At 41.0% G+C, this 27,754-nt stretch overlaps 2 protein-coding genes across 2 annotated transcripts; one reads left to right on the forward strand and one right to left on the reverse strand.

Annotated features, from left to right (window-relative positions):
* Positions 1 to 3,686: 3,686 nt before the first annotated feature.
* LOC119026233 (germ cell-specific gene 1-like protein) lies at positions 3,687 to 14,035 on the forward strand. Its single transcript, XM_037110432.1, has 5 exons — positions 3,687 to 4,383; positions 7,410 to 7,457; positions 8,633 to 8,785; positions 9,361 to 9,472; positions 11,623 to 14,035. The coding sequence occupies exons 1-5, from the start codon at positions 4,095 to 4,097 to the stop codon at positions 11,915 to 11,917; spliced, it is 897 nt and encodes a 298-aa protein (XP_036966327.1). The 5' UTR covers positions 3,687 to 4,094; the 3' UTR covers positions 11,918 to 14,035.
* tmc5 (transmembrane channel like 5) lies at positions 13,595 to 26,063 on the reverse strand. Its single transcript, XM_037110423.1, has 20 exons — positions 25,886 to 26,063; positions 25,206 to 25,426; positions 24,938 to 25,009; positions 23,440 to 23,556; positions 23,207 to 23,309; positions 21,242 to 21,323; positions 20,896 to 21,156; positions 19,852 to 19,994; positions 19,430 to 19,574; positions 18,951 to 19,103; positions 18,417 to 18,583; positions 17,667 to 17,742; positions 17,481 to 17,578; positions 17,284 to 17,379; positions 17,107 to 17,182; positions 16,492 to 16,625; positions 16,193 to 16,366; positions 15,011 to 15,089; positions 14,790 to 14,879; positions 13,595 to 14,690 (listed from the first exon to the last, which is right to left on the reverse strand). Exons 1-20 carry the CDS (start codon positions 25,957 to 25,959, stop codon positions 14,118 to 14,120), a joined length of 2,934 nt encoding a protein of 977 aa, XP_036966318.1. The 5' UTR covers positions 25,960 to 26,063; the 3' UTR covers positions 13,595 to 14,117.
* Between the last annotated feature and the right edge of the window lie 1,691 nt (positions 26,064 to 27,754).

Consider the following 27,754-nt stretch of genomic DNA (forward strand, 5'->3'; position numbering starts at 1 on the left):
ACTCTCCTTCATTAAATCTCTCCTTGCTTGGCGTGTGCTTAGGGCTGGGCAATAAATCATTAAAATCGATTAATTCAAGTTTGAGGTTTAGGACGATTTAAAAAAAATAAAATCAATTTTCTCTCTAACTTGCTCCTCCGCCGCTCCTCATGGGCTCCTGTAGTTCATGCAGATGTTTTATTTAGTTTACATATCTAAATACTTTTTGTGAACAAAAGGCACCGCTTGCAGAATAAAGCATTCAATGAAAGTTATGCTAACACTTTATGAATACCAATATGGAAGCTGATCTGTTTTTATAATAGCAAGCAATCTGACATGCTAAATTGATGTTTACAAAAGCATTTTATCAAAAAGGTGCACATTCTTTTCAAAATTATGCACTTTTGTTTGTTTTTTCAAGTGGATTCGAAGGTGCACTATTTACAATGGCAGGGCAAATTTGTTTAGAACAAAAGCATTAAAATAAATGCAATGCTTTTAATAATTTCTTTGTCATTTAATGTTTGTTTTAGAGAAGGAAAGAAAAATTGAGTTAAATCATAAATCGAGGAGATTCAATCTTTAAGGCCATATCGCCCAGCCCTGCATGTGCTGTGTACACAGCAGAAGTGCCTCTTCTCACATTTGGCAGTTAACTTGCTATAGACTTTGAAGTGATTTGTGGACATTCATTTCCTCGCAACGCAGCGGAGGACTTATGGTGTGTTAACTTGAGAGCAGGGATTAACTTCTTGTTATTGCCACCAACTCAGGAGACAGCCTATCGCCATCCCCACGGACATCATAAGCAGTATTTACCAGACTGTGGCCGAGTATTCTCACTTCCAATACGCTGCTGATGTTCAATAAGACTCTTGTCAGCTGTGGACACGAACCAGCTGGGTGATTTAAGGACACAGAGAACTTCCCGAAGCTTTGAGATGTGTGGAGGGGTTCACTCGCACACTTTTCAAAGCAGTTTGTCAAATTCCTTTTGTGGTTTTTGTGCCTGTAAGCCTGTGTAATAAAGAGCGGGTGGTATTTGAATTGGAATATTTAATACTGTGTAATTACAACCACTGATGTACCCTTCACCCCGCGATAACCTTTATGTACGTGGTGGTAATTACCTCCAGTATCACCAGCAGCTTGTTCAACAGTGTTTCGGGCTCTTTGGCACCGAGCCTCGGCCTGATTTGTCAGTTTTCAGAGTCATGTGGAAGTGCGGCTTAGCCCCGTGGGGCCGAGCATGAAGGCATGCTGCTGAGGTAACAGAGATGTCAGGCCTATCTGGCCTCGTTTACTCCGGGGTTGTAAACAGTGTTTGCACGAAGGCTCGAACCGTTTGTATTTTTAGCTCACCCTCACACGGGGAGAATGACAGCGCTCAGGGGAAACGTCTGTGAAATGCCAACTTTTCTGTTGCCTGTGTGATCCGGCACAGTTCAGATTAGAAGACTGCAGACTCGCAGGCTTGTGGAGTCATCTGTTCTTCTCGCTGTGCAGAGCTCAACAGACCACCGGCAGTCTGGTCAACAGCAGCAGCAGCAGCAGCAGCAGCAGCAGCTGATCATCATCCTCTCTGTGACCTCCCTCTGATAATACAGCACAGATCAGCTTCTCTGAAAACAGAAATGACTCTCAGAAGTGAAGCCAGAGACTAATGGAAACATTTGATTGCTGTGTGGAATTTAAGAACAACAGTGTTGCAGTTTGATTGATTACATTTCGTGTGTTTTATCGACTGACAGATGTGGCACACATTTTTGGACATTTTAAGACTTTAATTCACTCCACCTGATTGATACCTACTTTGCCACCCTGTGCATCACCGGCGGTCTCAGCCCAGAGACTATACAGATGGAGCTTTTAGCTACAGCTGGCGAAATAAATCAAATGTGCATTGTCGCCGTTGACTAAACAATAAAAACAATAGTCAAACACATTGCAGGAAGAAACAAATCCCACAATTCTGAGTCTGTCGAGCAATTTATGATGCATTTAGACAGGGCCTCTTGTTCCAACATTTCAGTTATTCCCCTTGTTCATCTGCTGTCCCCCCTCCAGCCCTCGCAGAGAATATGTTTACCTGTCTCATCGATCCTTTATCTGACTGAAGTTAGAATCTATCGCTGTGACATGGCTCTGATATATGAATAACTTAACCGTGCTTGATGAATCCACAGGTATATCCACGGTGCTGAAGAAAAAGCCTACCTTGTAATTGTGCCTTTTCCTCTCTCAGGTTTCTCCCTGCTCTTCTGACAGGTATGTCTTGGATCCAGTATTCCCCTAAATATATGCTATAGACCAAATCTGGCTTGTTCTGTCTTTTTCTCTGAGAGGGTCCAAACTGAAACTGAGCTGCTGCCTATCATGTTGTATTGTGAAAATGTGTAATTGGGTACTAGGGGTAATACATATTTAACGAGAATTTTCATCTCACAAAAAATTAAACAGTGATATTTAATTTTTGCCACTATAGGTAAATCAAACCTTACGAAGGGCTGACTTTGGCCTATGGGCCCCACTTTGGGCAGCTCTTCAATCAATACTTGATTCTATTCTACATTGTAGTATGTGAACTTTAAAGAGTAGTGACATCAAAACTGATAAAAAAAAATTTATAGCAACGTGTAGTCGCGTAAGAGTTGAAGGGTCAGAAGACACTGTGATTCCTGCAGTGTTTCCCTGTAATAGTCCTATGATCATTCAGTGAGTTCACTCTCAGACCAAACCACCTCTTTAACAAATACTGAAGAGGAGATACGAGCACAGTTACAGTTTTACCTGTAGGGAATCAGACAATCACATATGTGGAACAGTTCTTTGAAAAAGATCTAAATCGATGCTGCAACACTGCACAGCCTTCTTTCTTGTCAAAACCTACATGGGCCTACATTGCCCACAATGCAACATCATCACTGATAGTTCTCTCAGAGTTTAGCGTGTGCTGTGCTAGTCAGCGGCTGATGTTAACCTCTAGCCGTCAGCCTCGATCAGCTCACGCCAACATCAATAATACATATTTTTCCTCTGGCCTTGAATTTGAACATTTTTGCCTTGATAATAATGGAACAGCCAGGCGACACTTGAAAACCTCAACAGCAGGTTGTCTTTCTAGAAATCATGACCGGGTTATTCAAGATAATCCCCAGACTTTGTTGTGAGCACTACGCAGAACTACTGAGTGTCATGTCTCCAGTGGCTTCAGAAGTCAAAACTTTTATATTTTACCCTAGTGATGTAATCGGGGGCATGATGGATTTGGCTTCAGACTTGAGTTGTAGAACGGGAGGCGCGTTCGGTGGTTTAAACTGGTTTGAAAGATGTGTGCCTGTAAGAAGAATGGAGGGATTGAGTTGCAGTCATTATTGCATTGCATTGTGGGGAATGTAGGGCTTATTTGTGCTGTTGGGGTCATCCTCACTAAGAAGGTGGGATATCCAAGGTTCTGCCATTTCCTGTCTTTAATGAGGTCAACTCTTATGAGTCAACTAACTTTATTGCTGGAGTGGCCCTTTAATTAATCATCATCATCATCATCATCATCATCATCATCATCATCATCACTGAGAAAAAGGCTTAAATTCAGTCATTTTTGGGTTAAATCTAAATCTATCAAAGTGAAGTCTGCTGCTATCTTTTGTTTCGGATCGGAGTGGGAACTTTGGCCCCACATATGTCTAATAATCACCCTGCGGATGATGAATTGTTACAGGGAGATGGAGGGAGGAGGAGAGACAGGGGGAGACAGATATAAGAGAGGAGGAGACAGGGAGGAGGAGGGAGTGAGACATCCACACTGGATGCGAGCGAGCATCAAATCCTCTGACAACGTGACGTCCACGAGGCTGGGAAGAGGGAAAACGCGTGGAATGACGGGAAATGTGGCAGTGTGGCTCCCGGCTGGGCTCGGTGTGGGGCTGCTGTGTGTGACCTGCGCCTCAGCGGAGATTAGCGGTGACAGCGGAGTGGCTGATGGGAGCTCTACCTGAGCAGGTGTGTTTGGAAGCTAGCTCGCGCACCCACCCAGCCCTCCTCCTGTTCCTCCACCTCGCACCCATGAAGTTTTCGGTCGTCCGCGCGCCGCTGCACCCCTCTCACGGACAATGACGACGTCTCGCAGGTGCAGGACCCTGCTGTCAGTGAGCTTGAACTTCTTCGCCCTGTTTTTCTCCATCACCGCCTTCATAACGACGTACTGGTGCGTGGGGACCCAGAGGGTGCCCAAGCCGAAGTGCAGCAAGCTGCGGACACACCAGTGCATCGACTACGGAGTGAACGAGACGGACCCGAACAAGGTGGTGTACAGCTGGGAGACCGGGGACGACCGCTTCCTGTTCAGACAGTTCCACACCGGCATCTGGTTCTCCTGCGAGGAGAACATCAACGATGAAAGTAAGACGAGAAAGTGTGTGTGTGTGTGTGTGTGTGTGTGTGTGTGTGTGTGTGTGTGTGTGTGTGTGTGTGTTGTAGTAGTGGAATGTCACTAAGTACACTTACTCAATTAGTAGGCTGAATATTTGAGGTACCTGTACTGTACTTTCACTATTACATAGCCTACAACTGTACTGCGTCAGTACAGAGACTGTAAACTGCTTTGTGCCCCTGCTCCCTGTCCAGTGAGAACCACACATCTATAATGAAGTGACACTGGATATAAATGTAACCTAAAAAATGAAGTGTTGAGAAAATGGTGCCATTTGAAACCCTCTTGAATGGAAATTACACTGTGAAGCTGAAAACAGGCAGCACAGCACAGCGACACAACAAACAGGATGACTTTATAGATGTGATGCCTTGCTATAGGGAAAACTACTTAACAACATCGAAAGTTCTTAAAATCGGCTCAACAGTAAACATTAAAAATGCATCATACAGTTTAATGTTGCATACTGATTTATTTTGTTCATATGTGGCGGACCCTGCCACCTTTCTAGCCTCAAACCGTTGTTCTGGGACCTAAACAAACAGCTTGTTTATTCAGTTATGGAAAGAAATAAATATTCTTATTACTACCTCATTAATATTGTAATTATTAAAATTTAGAATTACAACATAGCGCCCCTTTAATACACGAGTATTAATCCAATTAACACAATATAATGTAGTAAAACACGGACCATTCATACTTTCACATAAGTATGGTTTTGATTGCAGTACTATACTTGTAGTGGAGTTCCCACAGCAGTATTGATGCTTCTTTTTTTTACTGCAGTATTGTTCCACCAGTGGTGTGCTGTGTACGTGGCTGCTGGGCTTGCTTAACTTTACACATAACCACTTGACACAGTTATTACGGTTATTTCATTTGCTTATATTCATGTAGGAAGTGCAGTGATTTGTTACGCTGAGCTGTTTAATGTTAAATGACTGGCATTTGCTTTTTTTCCCCCCACAGAACATAATGTAGAAAAAGATGCTTGGAGTAATCTGTAGTGTAACTATTCTGTGTATATATGAATCATATAAGAATGTGTATATATGTATCAGCCCATATATGTATATCAGAATGTTTGTACTCCCTAACATTGCTCTCTGCATGAGCACCAAAATTCCAGTATTGGTCAGCCTTCAGTATTTAGAGGACACAGTGAAATTGTTTTGGCAAGGAAAGAACAAAAAAAAAAAACCTATATATTCTTGGTTTTGATATCTTTTTCTATTGATCATTTCTTTTTCTGTTGTTCAGTTGTCTTAAATTGCATTTATTCCTTCATATTGTGCAGTTTCCATTTCACTCTTTTGTTTGATTGCTACAGAACAGATCATCGTTGTCATCATCATCATCATCATCATCATCATCACAGTTATACAGACTCCAGCCATTCACAATTCAAAACACAATACATAACAAACAGTCTCTCATCTCTGAAATCTATCATTATAGCTCTCTCATCTGTCATAATGGCACACTCAGTTCAAATGGAGATTACTGGCTCTTTTTCTTTCATTCCATTTCAGGATAATCACTCTCCATTAATATCAGTGTACTTATCAAATTGCTGGTACAGTTGCTTTGTTTTTTTTTTTTTGGCATGAAACACAGAACCAACAGCAGCACATGGGAGCTGCAGGGTGAAGGGTAAAAAAAAAAAAAGAGAAGGGGGGGACAATCGCACTCCAGATGCAGTACTGTCCTCTGTTCAGGGCTTTAAGTGGATGGTTGTTGCACTTGATAGGAGCAGAACGTGATTGCTTCAGAGCTTAAGCCAGAGGGAAGCAAAAACAGTGAATGGAATTCGATCAGATTGGAGTATACTCATTTAACAACAAGGGGTTTAAGGGTGAGGAGGAGTTTCGTACCATCAGAAGCCACAGGAAGTTCAGGTCAGTTCCAAGGTGTGATCACGCCTGGTTTAATTTCTCTGATTAGTTCACTGCATCTTTATCAAGAACACTTCCAGCGTCCTCCTCAAACTTGATAAAACACCACTCTGACATTAGCCTGTATGTCTTTTAACAGTGCTAATGATTTATAATTTTATGACGCTGAAGACTAAGAATGAACTACACGCTGAGATTACTCAAGCAGGAACTGCTAGCACATGTCTATCTCATCAAGTGGCTGTACGATGGAGGGGGGGCTGAGGCAGCTTGCGTTAATAAGGATTATGTAACGGGGGCCTTGATGAGTTTTTCCTCAAAACAGCTGTTGCCACCCTTCTTCTACCTGATTAAAGCGCTCCACTTACAACAAATCCAGCGACACGTTCCACTCGACAGATGACAGAGGGGAAGTGTCACATCTGCAGGAACGTGCTAACTCAAGGGTCATATTATGATATCCTGTTTGTTAGAGTGATGAAGGCGCTCTTTATGTCTCACAGTGTGTTTAAGGTTTGGCCGGCGAGAGCGTTACTACAGTCCAGAATGATATTTCTGTTCTGTTGATATCATTGTAATTCTATGCAAAGTTCCTGTAATTCAGTAGGACGTGAAGCAGATGTTGAGCGAGCTCTGCCAGCACACCAGCTGGTGACACTGGAGCTCAAAAGCTGTATTTCTGACTCACCTGCCTCTTATTTAACATTCTGTCTATTCAATTTTGAACTTATGAACTCTGAATTTGGTGTTGCACTGTGACCATGGGGCAGGAGGTCATGCTGTTGTCCGAGCCAATCCAGTGAAAACCACCTGGATAGAAATTGGGAATTAAACACAGATTAGGAGCTGGACCGAGGACTGTATCAGTGCAGTCCTAAGAGCATAGATTTTTATTCAGTTTGTTAATCCTCAACCGGTCTCCTCTGACATAGCCTCTTCTATACGCTTCCACAATCATATTACTTCATATTACCCAATCATAAACCGGCCTTGCCTTACTCACATATTTCTGTGAATCCAATAACAAGTATTGGCTAAAGATATGACCGCTGCCTCGCTGGGCGAAATCATGATAACATGTTGTTTTTGTTCTGCAGGTGAGATGTGCCGAAGCTTCATCGACTTGGCCCCTGCATCAGAGAAAGGTGAGTGTCCACCGGTCATCATCAGGAGGTCCTGCCAGGATCAAAAGTTCCACAACAATCCTACCGAGGACAGCCAGGAGTTAGCTTCCATCTGTTTAGTAGAGTGTAAAGTTCACACGGTGAAGTTTCTGATTGAAAGAGGTTAGAAATAAGACTTTTTTCTCTGATCGAAATAAAACTATTTATATTGGGGCAGCTAAGAGTATACTTGGGGCAATTAGATGTCTTTTCTCAGTTACCTGACCAGGTAAGTGAAAAAACGTCAATGTTGATTGAACCCTGCAGTAAGGAAATCTATTGTTCAGATTTCCCAGGAACTTTAAAATTATTGATCGCCTACTTCTAAATGTAATGTATATCTGAAGCCTGGTTTAGAAATCAGTAACAGAAGCAACTGGGGTACTTCCAGTATCCAGTTTATTGTGTCATTAAGACATTCTTATAATGGCTAAAAGAAACACAATTGTTTAAGAAACAAATGAAGTCAAAATTGTGTCTTAAATGTGAACATTCTCTGGTTTCTTTACTCCCCTGTGACAGTTAACTAAACAGCTTGGGTGATGGACACACAAGGTATTGCAGGACATCATCCAGAACGGGGCTTTGGGAAGCTCTCATTGACATTTTTCACTATATTCTAACAATTTGTAGACCAAAAAAACGTAACAGTAGCCATTAACAATAATTAATTTTGATCCACTCACCTATGAGGGACAATTGTTTCCCTGTACTGATAATACTTTGTGTTTTAGTTTGCAGAAAGCACATAGCCGTCATTGTAGGCACTGCCTTGTTAATGTGAAACCGTGGGAACACCGATGCTGCCACACACATTTTTTTTTTTTTTTACCTCAAGGATTTTCAGCTGTGGGGACACTGTCATTTGAGAAATGCTCACTTCCTGTCTCGCTCTCTCTCTGAAGACTGAATAGCAAAAAAGACTGCAGTAAAGACCAGTTACACTTGGCACTATCCACTTACCAGTGTCTATTTTAAGACTGATATTAAAAGAATGATTCACAGTTCAGTGTAATTATTGCCCCCATTCAACATTCGACATGGGTCATTCTGTATAAGTAAACTGCACATGAAGTTAGTGTCATATATTGTAAGTTACGCCACTCTATAATTGGAAATGTTAACATATGATTTGATTTCTTGTGCTTATTCTGCAGGGATGCTGTGGCTGTCGCTGGTGTCTGAGATGTTGTACATTGTTCTGCTGGTGGTGGGCTTCAGCCTCATGTGTCTAGAGCTGTTCAACTCCAGCAACGTCATCGATGGACTCAAGCTCAATGCCTTCGCTGCCGTCTTCACTGTGCTCTCAGGTATTTTCGTTGTTTCGAGCTGAAAGGCCACAAGTGTTTGTTTTTATTGCCCGTGATGCACTTAAGGCAAATGTTTGTGATCCCAGTTTCAACAACTTGATCAAGGACTCCCATCTTGTGGTGAGCAGGGCGCGATAACAAAGCAAAGGTCCTCTGCTTTCAAAATGGATGTAGATGAGAAGAAAAATGGCATTCTTTTCCTTTGTCCTTGTTAATTATCAGGAGTGAATACAAAATAGATTGTGAATGTATGACAAAGCAGTGTAGTTCATAACAGACTGAGTGATTTTGACAAGTCATAAAGTGAAGAAGTGTTTTTCAGTGTCTGACAAGATGAAAAGCTCTGACAGGATTAGAGAGGATATTTGTTTTGCACAATAAACTCTCTTTCAGAGAGAACCAGAGTGCTCTGTTAGGATGGGGACTGGCATCACGTTATTTCAGTGAGTGTGAGTGCGTATCTGTGTGCACATGAAAGGACATCCTCACCCTTATTCTGAGGAATTCTTTGTGCATTTTCTGTTTTTGGACCGTTTGTCATGCAGCCAGCTGACTAACCACATATGTCATTGCAGGTCTTCTTGGCATGGTGGCTCATGTGATGTACACACAGGTCTTCCAAACCACTGTCAGCCACGGCCCTGCTGATTGGAGGCCCTACAACTGGGACTACGGCTGGTCCTTCTGGTATGACTCCACACATCACACAGCAAAACTCAAACATTGTTTACTGTGTTCTTTTCAAGGATGAATGATCTGGCCAAAAAATATCTATTTAACCCTCAGAGACCTAGACAGCTGCCAGCGGCTAAAAATAGCTTTTGTTTTAAAATGTTTAATAGCTTTTGAACCGCTAATCCTATCCATAGGCTTTAAAACCTTGTGTAATGCGTTTCTCAGCTTTTCAGAGTTATCACAAGTCTTGTTGGAGCTTCAGGGGCTCATTGGTGAGCATGATTAAGCCATCCAGTCTGGCATTAATCATAAAGGAAACCCATGTGGAGTCTTCCACAGGGCCAACAGGCCTTGGTTGTGGCTAGGCCACTTGGTGTTCATGTTCAATGGATCATGTATTTCCCATCATCTCTTATGATTAAGAACCTTTCTATTGACTGAACATTTTAGGAAACATGTTGGATGGATTTCGCCTGTTTTTTTCACTAAAAAATACCTTGGATCATTATATAATGAATGGCTGTAACTTGCTTAGGAAATGTCACATGTCGAGAAAAATTCAGTCTAAGAAGTCCCTGAAGTTCTGTCTGAAGCCCACGATAAAAAAATGTACTTAAAGGTGTTATTGGTAACATTCAGCCACTAACTTTAGCATTCCATCTCCCCCTTCCTTTGTATTCATGTCACAGCACTGATGTTGTTTGAGTCATTTGCTCCCTCAAGTGGATACCAGTTTATTGCACTAGCTAAAGAAGATATTGCCAGCTTTTACCATGTTAACATTCCCAACACTAGCTAGTATGTTGGGTGCATACTGTAGAAAGAATGTTTTTTTTTTCACAAATTTGCAACTTCCAAGAGTGCTGATCACTGACAAAACACAATTACCACGTTATAGTAACGTTGTTACACTACTGGCTGACAAAACTTGTCAGAAGCTGACCAAAATAATCATTTTTGACCTGACCAAATGTTTTAAATTGTTAATTCATAATTACAGTAATGTTTTAAAGAAAAATAGATTTTCATTCTCCACCTCTCTGCAAGCTCTGTAGATATGTTACTACTTTTATATGAGTTGTCTCCATAACTTTTTTTTTCCATCAGTTTGACCTTTAAGGTTTTTCTGAATCAGGTGATGTATGGCACTTGATGCTGACTGCTATAATAGGGAGGGAAAAACAACATATACAGGAGTAAGGTGCTCCAAATATTGTTCAAAGTCTGTAAAGGTTAATTGCAATCACGATCTAAGATTCAACTGTAATCTTTTTCTCATTTTTACAGTGGCCTTTGGATTTTTGCAAGAGTCCAAATAAATGTAATGAATTCCTCCATTTAAAACCCAATATTGCATTAAAGATCCTTATCTGCCATGCCGCTAGCTATAACTCTTGATTTATTATTTACAGTATGTCACCCAATGAAGAGTTATGTGAGGTTATTGATCCAAGACATCTCGTTGGCTACATCACTCTATTGGCTTATTCAAGTAGCGCGGACCTGCTGGTCAGGAACAGAAGTGATGGCGCTTTAAATACCACAATCTCTACAACTTGCCTGAGGAGGATAATGAGGAAGCCTTAAAGATCAGTCACAATCTAAAACCATCAGATCTGCCAATCCTGCTTGTTTTGTTTTTGTTCACCAACAGCATATGATGTACAAACAGTCAGCTGCCCTGCTCTCACCTCTCCCCAGCATCACTGTCGCTAATGAAAAAAGCCCAAAGCTCTCATGTTACGGCAGGATTAGGCTTTGGCATCCAAAGCCCCAATACAGGCGTGATTGGAATTGCATAAGGGGATAATATTTCACTCCTTTACAATGCCCACAGTATGCCGAAAATTCCTTTCAGAGGCTAAACAATTCTGGACCTCTTGTGCGTATTAACCGACCTGCATGAACAATACATAAGACGGTGATTGGAATGTCTCATCTCACATGTGGCCTGGCGTGTTTGCAGGGAGCAGAGGGACTTAAAGCGATTGAAGTTAATCTCTGAAAACAAAAATATTGAGGGAAAACTCACTGTCAAAATGCAATTGGGATCGTGTCCCTACATGTCTGCTCGCCATTTCTTCATCACAACAGCCAACAGCAGTCACGTCGTGTGCTGAATTAACTGACTTTTTCTTTTCTTTTTTCCTTTTCTCTATCAGCATGGCATGGGCGTCCTTCACCTTCTGCATGGGTGCGTCAGTCACCACCTTCAACTCCTACACGAAAACTGTCATCGAGTTCAGGCACAAACGCAAGACCTTTGAGCAAAGCATACGCGAGGAGAACGCACGGGAGGCCTTCGGATATTTCCGGGAACACTCCGTGCACTCCATCTCCAAATCGGTGGAGGTTTATTCCAGCCAGACCCCAAAAAGCGGCAGGAAAACCCCTATTCCTGCAGACTCTCTGGACCTGACGGACATTGCAGCATCTCTGGGGGAAGAACAGTGCTGAACGGGACAGGACAGCAGGCAGTGGGATTACTCTTGATGTGGGTGAAAACAGGATGAAAACCTTACAGGATCTTAGACTACATCATTAGCTCCATCTTTTTAACACTGCCTTAATCGTGGGTGTGTCGTTGGCTTCAGTAGTCACACCGGAGTTTCAAACTATTAATAACTGGGGAAGAATGAACAATCTCATGGATGAAGGTGTTTTTTTCCCACAATGTAGATTGTAGAAATATACCCATTGAAGTAGAGTGAGGGTCTCTCAGATCAACTAGCCTTATTAAATCAATAAATCAATGCAAAGACAGGGTGACAGTATATCTGGTTTTCATTAATGATGAAATAAAGCCACAGATTCTTCTCTGCAAATGACGTGCCTACATTTCTAAATTGTAAATAAGTTGTGGAATGTAAGTGTGCAGTATTTTTGTACATAGAACAGTTCTGTAAAATTGTCTCATTTTTGTTTTGGATGTTAACAATCAGTAACTTTTATCATCTCACATGCTGCAACGTGCATTTTCAAAACACATCTGTGTTAATAACATCAGGAAAAACTGATGGAGAAACTCGTCAGGAACAATCAACCGACAGTGTAGCGTCACACATTGGCAGTTAAGTTTGTCATTTTCATTCGATGTCTCTGCTTTGATTGGAGGAAAATAATAATGCTGTGAAAATGTCTCTTTTCAGAGTGTTTCAGGAGAATATACTGGATATTAAAGTCATTCTCCACTCAAAAATGTGTTTTCTGTTGGTCCTGGCAGCGATCTTCTCAGAGATTGTCTTCACCCTGCGTTTGTCTTTCAGGCTACAAATATGCTCTGATTGCGGGCAGATTTTACCTTAAACCCTAATTGAAAGAGTGCAGGCAAGACTCAGTTGTAACAAAAAAATCCCCAAACTAATATTTTTTAATTGATAATCAATATATATTATCTGAGAAGAGTTTAGAATGTTAACTGTCATTGGGGAAAATTCCTCTGTGCTCACCTACAAGTCTGATTTTAAAATGTGCATGTACTGCAGTATCTTGTGACAAGACAATGTTTAAAGCCAATAAAGATACGATATGCAACTCATACAATTATAATGTGAAAACATACACTGGCCAATGGTCCTCTCAGTTAAGTAGTGGAGATCTTGCATCCACTTTCAATTGTGGGGAAAAGGAGTGGATATTATTATTACAAGTAGTTAAGTTAATTATATTTTCTCAGACACAACTTATTTTTATGTCTGAAAACATCTTGAGGGATCTTTAATGACTGACTGTAATGTTTGACAAGACGGTCATTGTGTGGTGGAACCCCATGTCTAATCTGTAGTGTTGTGTTCATAATGCCTATAGATGGCAGTGTTGTCTCAATGAACCATGTGTGCAAAATGACATTTAACTCATTTAATGATGGTGACTACTTTCTTGGTTTAGTTGTTTGTTAATGTAATGCACTGAATAATGATAACTTTATTTTTGTCATTTATTTACTTTCTTTAATCTAAATTTCTTATTTTATCTACATTTCACAGAGAATATTTACAGTATTAGCATCTTATGTTTATGATACACAAAATACATTATAAATGGCACAAGATCATGCCTGGTGTATGTATTAGGGTTGAGCAAGTCTGCGAGTGTGAGTATCCACGTCTGTACTCTTAATGATCTTAAATCCTCTTGGGCGGCCGACTAAAGTTTATTTATTCAAGTTTTTTAAAAAAAGCAAATAGTCTATTTAATAAATAATAAATATAAGAACTTTTGATCAACCTTTATCAGTTTCAGGCTTAAATTAACAGCTTCTTTTGATTTTTTTGAGCACAGATACAGAAGTAATTAAGTAGTTTGAAGAGACACAGATGGTGATGGTGTGCTCGCTCATCCTGTGCTCCACTTCAAATTAACCCTACAAGGCTCGTACACTGTCAATAGAAACATACTGTTCAAATGTACTTGTTCAAAAGGTGCATGAAGAGGTGGACCGGCCCTCTCTCCTGGTCCTGCTACAGCAGCTGTTTTAGTTCTTTGCTCTCCTGCAGAACATCAGGACTAAATGTATTGCAATTTAAAAAAAAAAAAAAAAAAAATCACCCAATTTCTGAACTTGGAACTGATTTTCATATATATAAGTGTCCGTCATCTTAAAGAAGTCCGCCATGTTCTTTTCAGTTCTGTTCCTCTGCCCACGCTAAGATAAAGTTCAGTAACCGTCATCGTACTCGTTCTGGGCCTGCTGCCGGGCCAGCATGGCCTGTATGAGGGCGCTGGAGCCTGCAGGAGCCTGGTTCTGTGGAACCTCCTCTGCCCTCTGCCGGGCCTGCATCACTTGCATCATAACACCCGACACGGGGGATGGCAGGCCATCTGTGTCTCCGTACTCGCCTGCTCTTTGTCTGGCTTGCATGGCCTGTGCGAGAGCGCTGGGTGTGCCGTCGGACAAACCTCCTGTGCTGAAGTACTCATCTGCTTCTTGAATCTGGGACATCTGCCTGGCTTGCATGGCCTGCGCGAGGGCACTGGAGGACGATGAGTGTGTAGTGTGCATCTGGTGCAAATCTTCGTCCTGGTCTTCAGCTCTCTGACGGGCCAACATGGCCTGAAGCAGAGCGCTGGAGGTGGAGATGTCTGAGGGTACGGGAACTCCACCGCCGCTGTGTCTCTCCTCTTCCTCCTCCAACTCTTCAAGCCTCTGGCGAGCGAGTAAAGCTTGAACCATGGCGTTTGAGTTGGACTGACCGCCTGAGGGGTGGTCGTCTGAACGCCGGCTGCTCTGCTGAAGGGTCAGGGGACATTTACAGTGAGGTTGATGACAGCTCTCAGGGTGAAAAGTGATATTGAGTTGAGTTAGCATTAAATATTTCCAACAACTAACCTTTTTCTGATTCTTCTGTTTGGGTTTTTTTGGATTGGATTTCTGGAGGTTCTGGAGCTTTTCCAACAAGAAGGACTTGTCTTTCCCCTCCTGGTGACAGAAAAGAGAAAACAAAGTAAGAGAGGAAACAGAATAATAGTTATAACTGCAAGTGAGAATGAAATACGGAATTAGTATAAAACAAAGGTGCAAATGGACACATTTTTAGGGATAATACTCACGTTAACAATCTGTTGTCTCAGTTGGCCAATAAGCTGCTTGCGGCCTTGCGTGACTTGCCAGAAGATGTATATTATGACCCTGAGGAGGTAAACATGGTCACACACGTCACATCTTGGCAACATACTGACACAAATACATGAATGCAGACACGACCAAGCTGCGTAAACACATTGTCCATTTAAAAGTCAACTAAATGTCAGTAATTGTACTTCAACACTGGAACTGTTTTTATGCCACTGAGCAACATAGTTAGAGTGCCTAATGTCCCAACAAAACTTTAAATCAATGATCTGAGAGAGGACTGCACTGGATGTGACAATATCATATGCTCAAAACACCTAATTTTCCATTAAGCTGACATTATAGCCTCAGTTAATTTGTTGCTTTCTATGATATCTTCGATATGCAGTAAATAAAAAACAATAATTTACTTCCCTTTCCAATCAACACCAAACATTTGCATCATTTTTATATGGCTCATATAATATGCCTACGTTTAAAACCATTACAGCCTTTACATACATTAGAGAAACAAAATATCACTGTTGATCAACCACTTTGGTCCAGACTGAAATATAAATCTACTGCCATACAAATACTCATGGTCCCCAGAGGATAACTCTTTGCTGTTTCCGTGTCTTCTCCTCTGCCACCACCATGATCAGCCTCAGCTGATCATGCTTATCGTGCTGCCTAAGTTAGCATGCTAACATTAGCATTCAGCGCATAGCACGCCTTAGACTGGGTAGGGCCTCATAGAGCTGCAAGCATGGCTAACTACTAAGACACTGAAGTTCTGTGTAATGTGTATCTTACTTTAGTGTTCCGCTGATGAAGATTGTGATACGATCAAAAAGTACAGCACAGCTTCAGCGTGAATCTTGAGGTAAGATTTTTTTAGGGTCAGTTTTATTTATTTTATTTTTATCTTTTTTAAATTAAACTTGTTCATTTACAATCTTCCATGACAACGGAGCGAATTCCAAGCTCCAAAACAGCCAGTAAATGGACTTTGAGGTGAGAACGTTAACTTCTGATAAGCACATAATGAGCCATAAATTGTGGTTGTTTTTGCGCATTGTTGATTTTGATTTGTTGGTAGATTCTATCTGAATCAACACAATACATACAGCACACACACACACACACACACACACACAACACCTGCAGTATGCACTTACAAGATGATGAGTGTGATGAAAAAGTAGAATATTTCACTTCTGATGATATTTTGGTAGATCCAGACGACCCAGTGAGAGCTGGAGATCACCTCAAGCTCATCTATCCAGAGACCAACCACACTGAAGGTATTGTTGAGTCTCCGGAAAGGCCCACACTCCTCTGAGGGAGTCAGGCTGCAGAGCAGGAGAGAGAGACGGATAAAATGAGAACGAGGATTGCAGCTTGTGTCGAAAATTGTTGTTTGCATTTGATTGTGCGTTAATGTAATGTACGGTCGAAATAGGTCACATCCTCGTACCTCCAGGCAGTGTATGCAACCATGGACAGGGCTCCCACAAAGAAAGGGAAGAAGAGGAGGGCGATGAAGATGGTCTGCATCTGAGCTGCTCGGCCTGACCGCCGCGGAGGCTGGCAGTTCTGGGTCAGACTGACCTGAGGAAATGGTAAACAGAAACTGTCTCATTATTTTTTAACTTAATAAACATCGCATTTATTTATCTCCATAGTAAAACACGAAGAACTCATCAGCGCTTTGACGAGCTTCTGCTTCAAAGGTCATTCAGCGTGTTCATGAAACATTCAACAACACCAGCTCCAGCCAAGCTCGAATTACCAATTGTCTTCAACTCATTTACTCTTCCGCGATTAATTGGCTTTTCATTGTGAGCAAAAGGTTTGCGCCATAAATCCAAAGCCCTGCCTGTCTTTTCCATAACACAAAATAAAGCACGCGCTCAATGTGATGAAAGGATTTTGATGAATTATTGAAGCAGGTGCTCACACAGAGTAACGTGAGCCTAAAACAGTGTGTAGAGCAGCTCAGGCAGCGATGGCATTGTGTCTGCCTAAAGCAATGTGTCATCTTGGCAGTTCAGTTTACAGTCACCATGGCCTCTGAACATGAAAGGCTTACCTTCTTTAAGTAAAACACGATGAAAAATTTGAGAATCTGGATGGCAGGCAGCAGAGGAGAGAAGTAGATTCCAATCCTGTGGGCAGAACATTAGGGTTGAAATAATGTAAATTTTATTAGTAAATTAGCAGAGACCAGGAAAAAGAAAACACAAATCATGACTTTAATTGTTCTCACCAGGCCAGAGTCTGTGCGTAGATGAGTTCAAGAACATTTCTGGCAATGTCAAACTCTGGAACCCCCAGACGTGGTAATAATCTTGTCCCAACAACACTGTTATTGAGAGAAGATGAATAAAAGTTAAATCTGAAGTTAACATTTTCCCATTTATATGGCTGTGAAGGATACAAACAAACTCTCAGTGTGTTGCTCACTTGCTTAGAAACTCTCCAAAGAAGGATCCCAACATCAGAAAGAGGAAATCAAAAATGACCAGACGGTACAGAGCCTGTCCCACCATGGACTCCCAGCACTGTGGGGAACACATTGAGTTAATGTCAACTGATTAATATTATTGTTTTTAAAGATTGGAATTAAATGTTTATTTTTGTCAAACGTGCCGAAAACTTCTCAGCCACCACGTTCATCCAATGATAGCACAAGACAGCCAGGATGGACATCTTGAGAAACACATTTCTGTAAGTGTGTAAAGAGGAAAAAGGTGTCAAGCATTAAAGCTTAGAGACATAGTTTGACATTTTGGGAAAGCGCTGATTTCCATTTTTGCTGAGAGGAGGATCAGACTGGACCACTCTCATGTCTGTCTGTTAAATATCAAGCAGTTACTTAGTATTGCCTAGTGTAATAGACACATCATACACATTATATCAATTCAAATTAATCTGAAAATTTCGTATCATTGTATCATATCGTATCGTATCGTAAGGAATCATTGTGTCATGTTGCATTGTCGTGTCGTATGATATCGTATTGACTTATAGCATTGTCACATCCTATCATCGTATTGTAACATATCATCATATCGTAACATCGTGTTGGACCATTGTATCATATTCTATCATATCGTATTGAATGAGTAGGTTTTTGGGTTGATTAAAGGGAGTAGGATGTAATGGGGGAGCTTTTAAGTTGCTAAAGGTCGTTTTTGCTTCAGTCAGAGCCAAACTAGCTGTAACCCCATAATTCAACTCTTTATGTTAAAATAAAGTATGAAGGTAACTCTAGCAAGAAAGCAAAAAAAGTGCATTGCCCAAAATGTCAAAACCGTTTCATTGTTCTCGTGTCTTTAATTCATGTAGCTTACACAATGCCCCCCCCAATAACAGTAACTACAGTTCCTGCTTTCTAACCTGATGACCAGAGCGTAGATCTGCCTCCGCTGGCTGGAGTATATCTCAAACTTGTTGAAGAGGGAGTAGAAGAGCGGGACAACCAGGTTAATCAGAGACACCACAAAGGGGACCAGGAGAGTCTTTGCCTCCTGGAGCAGAGACCAGTTGGCTTCATCTTCTATGTGCTATAAAGATAACACATGGAGGACAGATCAAGATAGCGTTAGACGATGAATACTGTGTGCAATGAAATAAATCAAACCCTGCGCTGCTGGTAAATGATATTTTACACATCACACGTCAGCAAGTTGTAGGTTTATGACGCACTCTGTTAAAGAGCAAATAAGTTATGATGCCATAAAGTCCGCAGTTTCTCTACACATGCACCCAAAGGGAACTGTCTGTTGATATCGACTCTAATAGAACAACAAGAGTTACCTCTCCAAATAGAGAGGAAACTGTTTCTTCTGTTCTCTTTAGTCTTCATCCAACAAAAACAATTACCCCAATTTTAACAAAAAAAGACCAATTATCCAGTCTTCACTTGTGTACCTGCTGTTCATATTGGCAGAGATAATAGATGCTAGCTCCGCAGCCAACAGCCAGGCCGGTGGAGAGAAGCCAGGAACCGAAATGAATCCCGAAGTGCTTCAGCTTCTCGGAGAGGGTGAGCAGCTCCCCCTGGGCCTTCTCTGACAGAGACTCCTGAAGGGATGGCGAGAGGACAAACACAGCGATTAAAATTAATGAGACGTGTGTCGTGCCTTTAAACAGGAATTAACCTCTGAAAGCTAATTGTCTGACATATTGTTAAAATATAATTTGCAGCCGGGGCTTATTATTGAAATGCAGCTCAACGCTTGGAGAAGCATGTTATAAAGTATGAATAAGTGGATATTTATTGTGCGCTGTATGTTAAACATGTCATCCAGAGTTGCCTTCTTCAAATATATTTCAAGACAAGTAGAAGAAATCCCATTGCACCTCTCTCTGTCCTGACACAAAGCAGTTGGTGACACAGAAACAATCACCTGTAGTTGGATGCGCAGGTTGTTCTTGCGTTGTCTCACCGCTCTCTCATTGGTTATACTGAAATCCCAGCTGCACAGGAGCTGCCACGCACTGCTGGAGGCTGGGTCTGCTAGTACGTAGTTCTTCTTGAACGAGCTTGCCATGCTGCATGAGGAAAGAGACAGATTGCAAATAATGATAAGGTGCAATTTTGTTGTATTAAAGGGGCACTATGTAGTTTTGGAGAAGAAATTCATACTCAGAATTTTATTAAAATATTAATGAGGTCGCCAGAGACAACAAAACTACATGCACCTTTAAAAAAAAATACTGCCAGCCTCAGAGACAGATTTAAGGTTAATTTCAAGGAAATGAAAAATATTGTGCTCTGCATCAAATGTTATTACCACTATTCCACAATGATGAAGGCAAATGCACTGACCTGAAGATGAGTGCAATTCCACACAGCACCATGTAGACTGTGATGGTGAAGAAGTAGGCCAGCTGCATGTTGTACTCCACCAGACCCACCAGGGTTCCATTGCTGTAGCCGCCGTAGTACATGACGGTGTAGTTGAAGTAACCCTGGAGAAACCACAATGCGTTTAATATACATTGGGAAAAAAAAATTCACTCATACTGCCATGATCATCTTAAACTGCAGACAGAATCTACTTGTATTAAATATCAAATAATGAAGCGCTTTTACAAATCTATATCTGAATTAAGCCTGCATTAACTGATGTCTTTGCCCACTTTGGAGCATCACTGCAAGCTGGAAACAAAACACTGATGTATAACTAATGTGACAGCACAAAGTTGCCAATTTAAACATCAATGAATCATTTGGCCGCACAGATTCTTTAAAGCTTTAAGCTGACCTTCTGATCTGTAAGAGGAATGGAGCGGTGGTGTGACATCTAGGCAAGGCTGCTGCAAATAAGCGAGAGACCATTGTTTGCCCACCTTTTCATCTTGTGATTCTTAGCGACCATCTGGACATGTTGCAGCTGTCTCTTTGCAACAACAAAACTGGATATTTTCGACAAGACATCAAGACATATTCCAGCTGTCTGTGACAGCAAAACCAGGTATTTCCAAACTCTAGGCAGGTGTTTGTGTCTACACCTAGCCTCAGTTGAAACTCAAAGAGAAACAAAGTTTCTGCCAACATTTATTCTGGCAAGAGGATTGATCATGCACTGTGTGTGCATCTTGAGATTATGCTATTAAGAATAACTGTGATCTAAAACAGCAACGTTGCAAGCTGTAAAACCAAATCAATACCCTGTAAAAAGGTAATAACTGAGCTGAGGGAACTGCAGAAATGACCCCTTTTCACATTAACAATCAAGATAAGTGATTACAACAGCAACAATTATTCACAAAAATGTCTAGATACTCTATTTATCAGGGATCATTTTGACAGTTGTGACTTAACAACAGGCTAAAGGTATGTGGTGGTGTGATAAGAGGTGCCACTTACAGCTCCAGTCAGTAACTCCAGTCCTCTGAAGCTCACATCCACAGGTATGTTGGGTGTGGGGTCGGAAACAAGCAGCGGAATGGTGATGAAGCCAAAGTTGACCAGGAAGGAGAAAATGTTGAACATGAGCAGCCATCTGAGGAACAGGAAGTAGGAGAGGACGCTGGTGCCAAACCTGCCGCCTACCTCCTTGATGATGCCTTGCCACAGCTCCAGGCTCTGCTTGGCTGACCTTACACTGTAGCCACACCTGCGGAGAGACTGAGAGGACAGCTTGTGACATGATAACACACAATCACAAGTATGGTATACCAGCTTATTGTTTTATCATTAATGAAAAACTCACCAGTGACACATTCTCAGTGCAGTCTGCGAAACATGTGAACTTGCGGGATTGTTTGGCAGATTTGAATGCCAGTACTTGGCTCCTGTGGGGGTAAATTAGAACATAATTAGTATGTTGAACATCTATATTTCCTGTTGAATTACCAGTTCTGCTTCACTGATAAAAAAAAAAAACCCTATGCACTTCCATTTAAAAGGTCACATATTGTAGAAAGAGAGCTTTCCATTATAAACCAGGTCTTGGTGCTATATAAATTCTGTGAAAGTATCAAACAGTTTAAGCCATGGAGAAATGCACACAGCCCGTATTCAGAAACTGTGACTTTAAACATGCTGTTAGGACTTCTGTGAGGTTGTGATGTCACAACTACACAGTCAAAATTCTCAGGCAAGCCTCCAGTACGGCCTTGGTTGCAAAAACACCAGCAGAGCTGATGCGAAACATGGTGGACTGTGCCTGGTCAGGCCTGTATGAGCTGACCAATCAGAGCAGACTTTTGGGGGAATGGGGGAATTAAAGAGACATGTATTGAAATAGAGCGTTCAGAGGGAGGATGAATAGGGGTGCTGCAGCTTTTAACAGTATACCAAATAAATCTGGAGTACCCCTAATATTCTATTTTTCTCTTGTCCCTCACCCTTTTTGACAAAATTGAACTCCAATAAAAACTGTCAAAATTATATTTAAATTTACTTTCTTTTGCGGTGTTTTGTTCATAGATGTCTCTTGAAGATGGGGAAACATCTTTTTTAGTAAAATATAATGTTTTAAATAAGTATTATTATGCAAGAAACCTGTGTCCCACAACTTGCATGCAACCCTGTTACCTTAAACTTTTTAGCATGGTAAAAGAAGAAGAAAAGAGTTAGCCACATGATAGACTGGAAGTGACATCTTCAATCAGTTTCCCCCCAGCATGGGTAGAGCAAAGGTATGTCGTCTCTTATATTTTTAATATTTTATAACATTGTCAGCCTTGCTTGAATGTCTCACTTTACCTCACGCAACCCTGTTGTGCATATTTCCAGAATAATCTAAATACTTAAGAAAAAAATAAAACAACTTTACTTCTATGCTTATGTAAGTTTGTCGTCTTGGTAAATGCTAACAGCTAGCTAAACAGCTAGTACAGATTTGTGAGAAAAAGCTAAAATTAGCATATATTTGCAACCCTGTTGGTAACAGGGTTGCAAATACCAAGCAAATACAAAAAATGAGCCAGTAAAGCTTTTTTTTTATAGTTTATTACCTATTATTGATGAATATGTAACAGAAAATTGTAACATAGAAGTTTAATTTTTTGAAAATTCTGAAGCCCAAATGTCCTCCAATTCTGGAATGACACAGCTAACATTGTTGATGTTGCCAATATTAGCTAGTCATTGCCAGCTAACATTAACATTGTTAACGACTGTAAGCTAACATTAAAGTGCCATTCAAGGGCATCACAGTACGCCGGGAACATACTGTAGAACTCAGTCATTCTTAATTTTTTTAAATTATTTTTACTACCAAGACTGTTGAATGCAGGCAAGACATAGATACCATGTTATATTGGCTCAAACAAAGCAATTATTTTGGACACAACAAACATTTAAAAATTACTAATTCACGATCATAATATTTGTTTTAAGAAAATAGATACTATTCTTTACAAGCTCTGTAGATGTATTATTTTTTATTTAAAATTTATATTTTATAGTTTTCTGGTAAACATCCAAATTTAAAGTGTGAACCTAAAAATGAGAATAACATAGGACCTTTATGTAACGTACCTTGAAACAAGATAGCAGGGTAAATATGTGTGTCAGCTTTCATGTATGCAACTTCTCCAGTGATCTATATTGCAACACCACAGAACCGCCTTACCTTTGCAAACAGAAACCTGGGTTTATGGTTCTCAGCAGGGTGTAAAGGTTAACTCAGGACCTAGAATGATACTCACAAGGAGGCACTTTAACCCACCTGATTTGCTTCTTGTCTTCAAAGCTCATCGGAAGGTCCCGGATTGCCCGGATTCGGTCCCGCGTTGACAGGGCGACGAGTTCCTTGACCAGGTTCTGTTCCTCTGTCACACACAAGATGACAAGACAAGCCCTTCATGTTACCTAGTCATAGGCTACCATCCAGGATGCAAACATCACACATCACATTGCAAATACCCACAGCAAGTACTGACACCCGTCTGAGGATCTTACCATTCTCCATTTCATTCCTGATGGCGTCTTCTGTGAAAGCCATATGGGCAGGATCAGCAGTGGGAAACATGCTCATCCGTCTCATTGTGATTCCTCTCCATCTCATTGTCATGTTCCCTGGAAGAACAAACAAAGAGAGAAGAATGTGTTTTGCTGTTCGCCAGTGATTATCACGGATTCTGCATTGAGCTTGTCATTTAAAGGTGACATACAGAGCAGGGTGACGGTCATCAACCTCTGTATTTTTAAATGAAGTTGCTCACACAGTTCAACAATTATTCTTTTATCAGAGCTTCATTCTTGCTTCTATAATTTCATGATTAACAAGTGCACATCTACTTTGAACCTAATGTAAATACAATGATTGAAAGCACAGCTGATAGCAGCACAATACATATGAGCTAATATGGTTCCGTATCACTAACTTTACATGATCTTTATTCCTGATTAAACCTGTTGCCAGCTACTGCAGGCCAACTGCTGTTCAGCAGCCTGACACAATTTCTAAGCAACTACTATAACAGCTGTGACACTGATATGAAATGTGGGTACACTGATACAGATAACCGCTCTCAACAAATACGACTTGATTCCCTTTGGAATCCACAAGCGATGTTGCTATAAAGGAGTGTGCCAACACAAACGTGTCGAGCAGGTTCAATGTTAGGCAGTAGACTAGTTTAGCGCGTTAGCATACTATTTGCTATTTAGAACTAAACACAAAATAAAACTGTGACAGCTACGTTACCAGAATTCATCCTGAGTAAAATGTGATTGTTTGATCCGAATTTCATCAAATCCATCCAAGCTTATGAGACATTTCATTGAACCACAAATGTGAGCCTTAAAATAGTGCTGGAGGAGGAGTGGTAGTAATACGAGTAGTATCCTTTTTTGTGGCTCACACAAACGTGTATACCATAGTTCATGGCAGTCCATCCACTAGTTGCTGTGATAATCCAGTTTGGACTTAAATGATGATGGGGCAGACTTACTGACAGACATTGCCATCCCCAGAGCTGCAAGCATGGTTAAAAATGTGAAATGATGTCACTTCATGTTGAACAACATAAGCTGAAAGCTCTGAAAGCTACAGTCCATAGGCCTTTTAATTATCCACAGATTAAGTTGCAGTACGCCACTCTAACACAGTGTCGTTAAAAATGCCTGCTGATGTCAAAAAAAGGTCCCACTAATCCCCCATTCCCTGTTTTTTATTTTTCTTTGCCAACTTCCTGGTACTCCCTGTCATTTGGCACTGTGAATAGCTGCCATTAATAATTACACAGTTGGGTTTTGTCAAGTTGATTAAATGCCAAGGTCAGCAGGTCAACGTGATTGTCACATTTATTTTGAATTATTACAGGACTGAACAACTTTTTGTGTGTGTGTATCCATAGCAACATTGTAAGAGATTACAAAAGCTGTAAAGACTTCAGCTTTGAATAGGATTATCTGGTGGAGTGGAGGAATGGAGAAAGGTAAGTTTAACGATTACCTGACATGGCAGAAGGAAGTCGAGCGGGTCGATCATACTGAGAGTCTGGGGGGATTTGGAAGGTGCTGTGATCTGAGTGAATGAGTGAGGAGGAGAGGGAGTATCAACACAAGTGTCCCTTAGCAACGCACAGACGCATGAGTCGTCAGCACGGAATAATGTTGCCTTTCTTCAATGGTACAATGCTGTATCAAGTCTTCTGCAAATACGGAGAATTGTTCTATAGTTTGATTAATTGAGCTCGGTCACTCAGTCCTGGTCCACTCACTGTGCTCATGCTGCCATGAGGGGCTCCCGGGGCGCGTTGAGATGAGGCCCATGGGGATGCTCTGCCTCCCCCTCCAGCTCTCCTCCTGCCAGCCCCCCCATGGTACTCTCCCAGCATCGTCTCTGCCCGTCTGACCGCTTAGATGTGTGTCTGCCCCGTCACCCCGCCAGGCTGCGTCTGCCCCGGCGTAAGGGTTTGTGTGGTGGGGTTTCCTGGAGAACCTGGACCAAACAATATGCAAAGTGACAGATTTCACTTCCTACCATTGAAGTTGTACGATTTGTGTTTATGATGCCCAATAGCACCGGGTTTATCAGTTCATGATGATGATGTGGTCACTATCTGTAATTAAGCAAATGAAATGGATATGACTGATGGACAGATGTTGTTTGTTTTTTTGTTTGTTTTTTTGTTTGTTTTTTTTTTTACTTTTAGCCTTTAGACCCTAATTTTCTTCCCCAAAAGAATAAAACCAAATCCCTCTCACAGCCTGGATAATGATAGGACATTCCTTTCGTTCTCTCACAGCACACTTTATACCCTGAGATCACACACAGCACTCACTCAAACGCATTCTTTGAAAAATGCAAGCAAGGAGAGCAAGATTTTCTTGCAGGATAAATGATTCGCTGCTGCGCATCTGAAGACAAAAACACATTTTATACTATCTAACCACAAACCTTCTATCAATCTCCAGAGTCTCGCTGTCATGGTAGGCAGGGTTAAAGATTCCTCCGTTGCTGTAACTTGTCATGAGATCCTTCAAATTGATCCTCTCGCTCTTCTTTGAAAACAGCAGAGATCCTTCAGCTCAGTCGCTCCGGTGTGTTGTTGCTGTTGTGTAGTCCAGTAAAGAAATGTTCCATTTTGAATAAGCACAAAACATAAATGACTGCACCAGTGTGTCACTGGATGGGAGTAGATAAGAGTATTTATTTTTCCTTCGTCACATGTTGAATTTAGGCCTAAATTGCTGCCTAAGTAAACTTTAACAGAGCTTCAAAAGAGTATCATCACATAAGGAGGCTGAGTGCCTGTCTGTGCCCAGAGTGACAGCTACATTATCAACGGGGGAAACATGTGTCATTTAATCCCCTGGTTCCATCCTCATCTGTTCATCATTAATTCACACGGCAGGTTTGGTTTCCATCACATGTAGTAACCCAGATCTGCTGTTCTCACACAGATCCACTGAAGGGGAATAATTCAGCAAGAACCTCATCATAATGTCATAAATGTGCTAACTGGTGCAGATAATTTAAAGTCCTGTGTGGTTTCTCCTCTTAAAAACAACTTACCTGGTAAACAAGTGTAATGGTGAGAAGACAAACAAGAAGGAAGCCCAGACGAAATGTTGCGGTGCTGCCGAGAAGTGGTAACCTGTGAATCAGCCTGAGAACCGGAGTTGGAGAGATTAAAGGAAAGACTGAGCGGCTACCAGGAAGTGTGGGCTCAATTAACCTGGATAGGTAAAAGTCCACTGCTTCATAACAGAACAAGGAAATCCCATGTGGACACTTTGCACTGTGACCAACACTAATTAAAGCCCCTCAGGATAAAATTTGATTGGCATCCTTAAGGAGAGAGTCCAACAGTCTGTGATGCAACCGCTGTAGGTTCTGTGGTGCTCTGTTTTCTGCAGACAGATGGAATAATAACTAAATAAATGAATACATCAATTCAAACATTAAAAAATAAACAGCTAAAAAATATACCAAACAGCTAAAGTGCTCTTGCAAACTGGATATGTTTACAATATATACTGACTGAGGGGAAATTCCCTTGACCCTTAAAATAGCTTTGATATAGCACTAAACTTTACACACTCAATGATTAAATTGTAATTTGTTGCTGGTAAGGGTCAGAGATTATATACATATCATCTATCATATATTCATTAATCTCTTCAGATTTCTGTAAACAGAATTCTTTTAGTATAATTGATGCATTGTTGCCTATTCAGTTTTTCTTCTTCCTTTCATTTCTTCTGTTGGCGTAAACATGCATGCCGCTGCTTGTCAAGCCGCAGGTTACCTCTGCTCTGCCCGAGAAAACTATTGCACAAGGTCTTCTTCTTTAGACAGGGAGGAAAAACAACTGATGATGTCATCAGGGTTATCTCAGCATGAGACTTCAAATTTATTTCAGACAGCAATAAACATGGAGTGGGCGTGGAGTTTACCAGGCGGGGGAAGTCTGACAAACGATGGTATGATTTGTGGAGTTGCATTTTGGGAAATCTAGGATTCAGTGTTTTTGGAGTTGTTCGATCCATTCAGCAACCAAATCTCAGTCTGTGCTGCACACATTTTGACTGCTCATCATTTAATGTGACTTTTTCCAAGTCCCTCCCCATAGATTTATTCCCCTTTTTTCTAACATAACTTTATAAAAGGTTTAAAAGTAGAGTGCGGTCGATAACTTATTTTGAAAAATTTCAATATCAAATACATCTGCTGATATGACACTATATATTTTTTTTCTGCTATTCCTCAAATGTGGCTGAATGAATGAAAAAGATATGTAATGGAGGAAGGATGTTTTACAGT

Source organism: Acanthopagrus latus, chromosome 1 (assembly GCF_904848185.1).
Source record: "Acanthopagrus latus isolate v.2019 chromosome 1, fAcaLat1.1, whole genome shotgun sequence".
Classification (NCBI taxonomy): Eukaryota; Metazoa; Chordata; class Actinopteri; order Spariformes; family Sparidae; genus Acanthopagrus; species Acanthopagrus latus.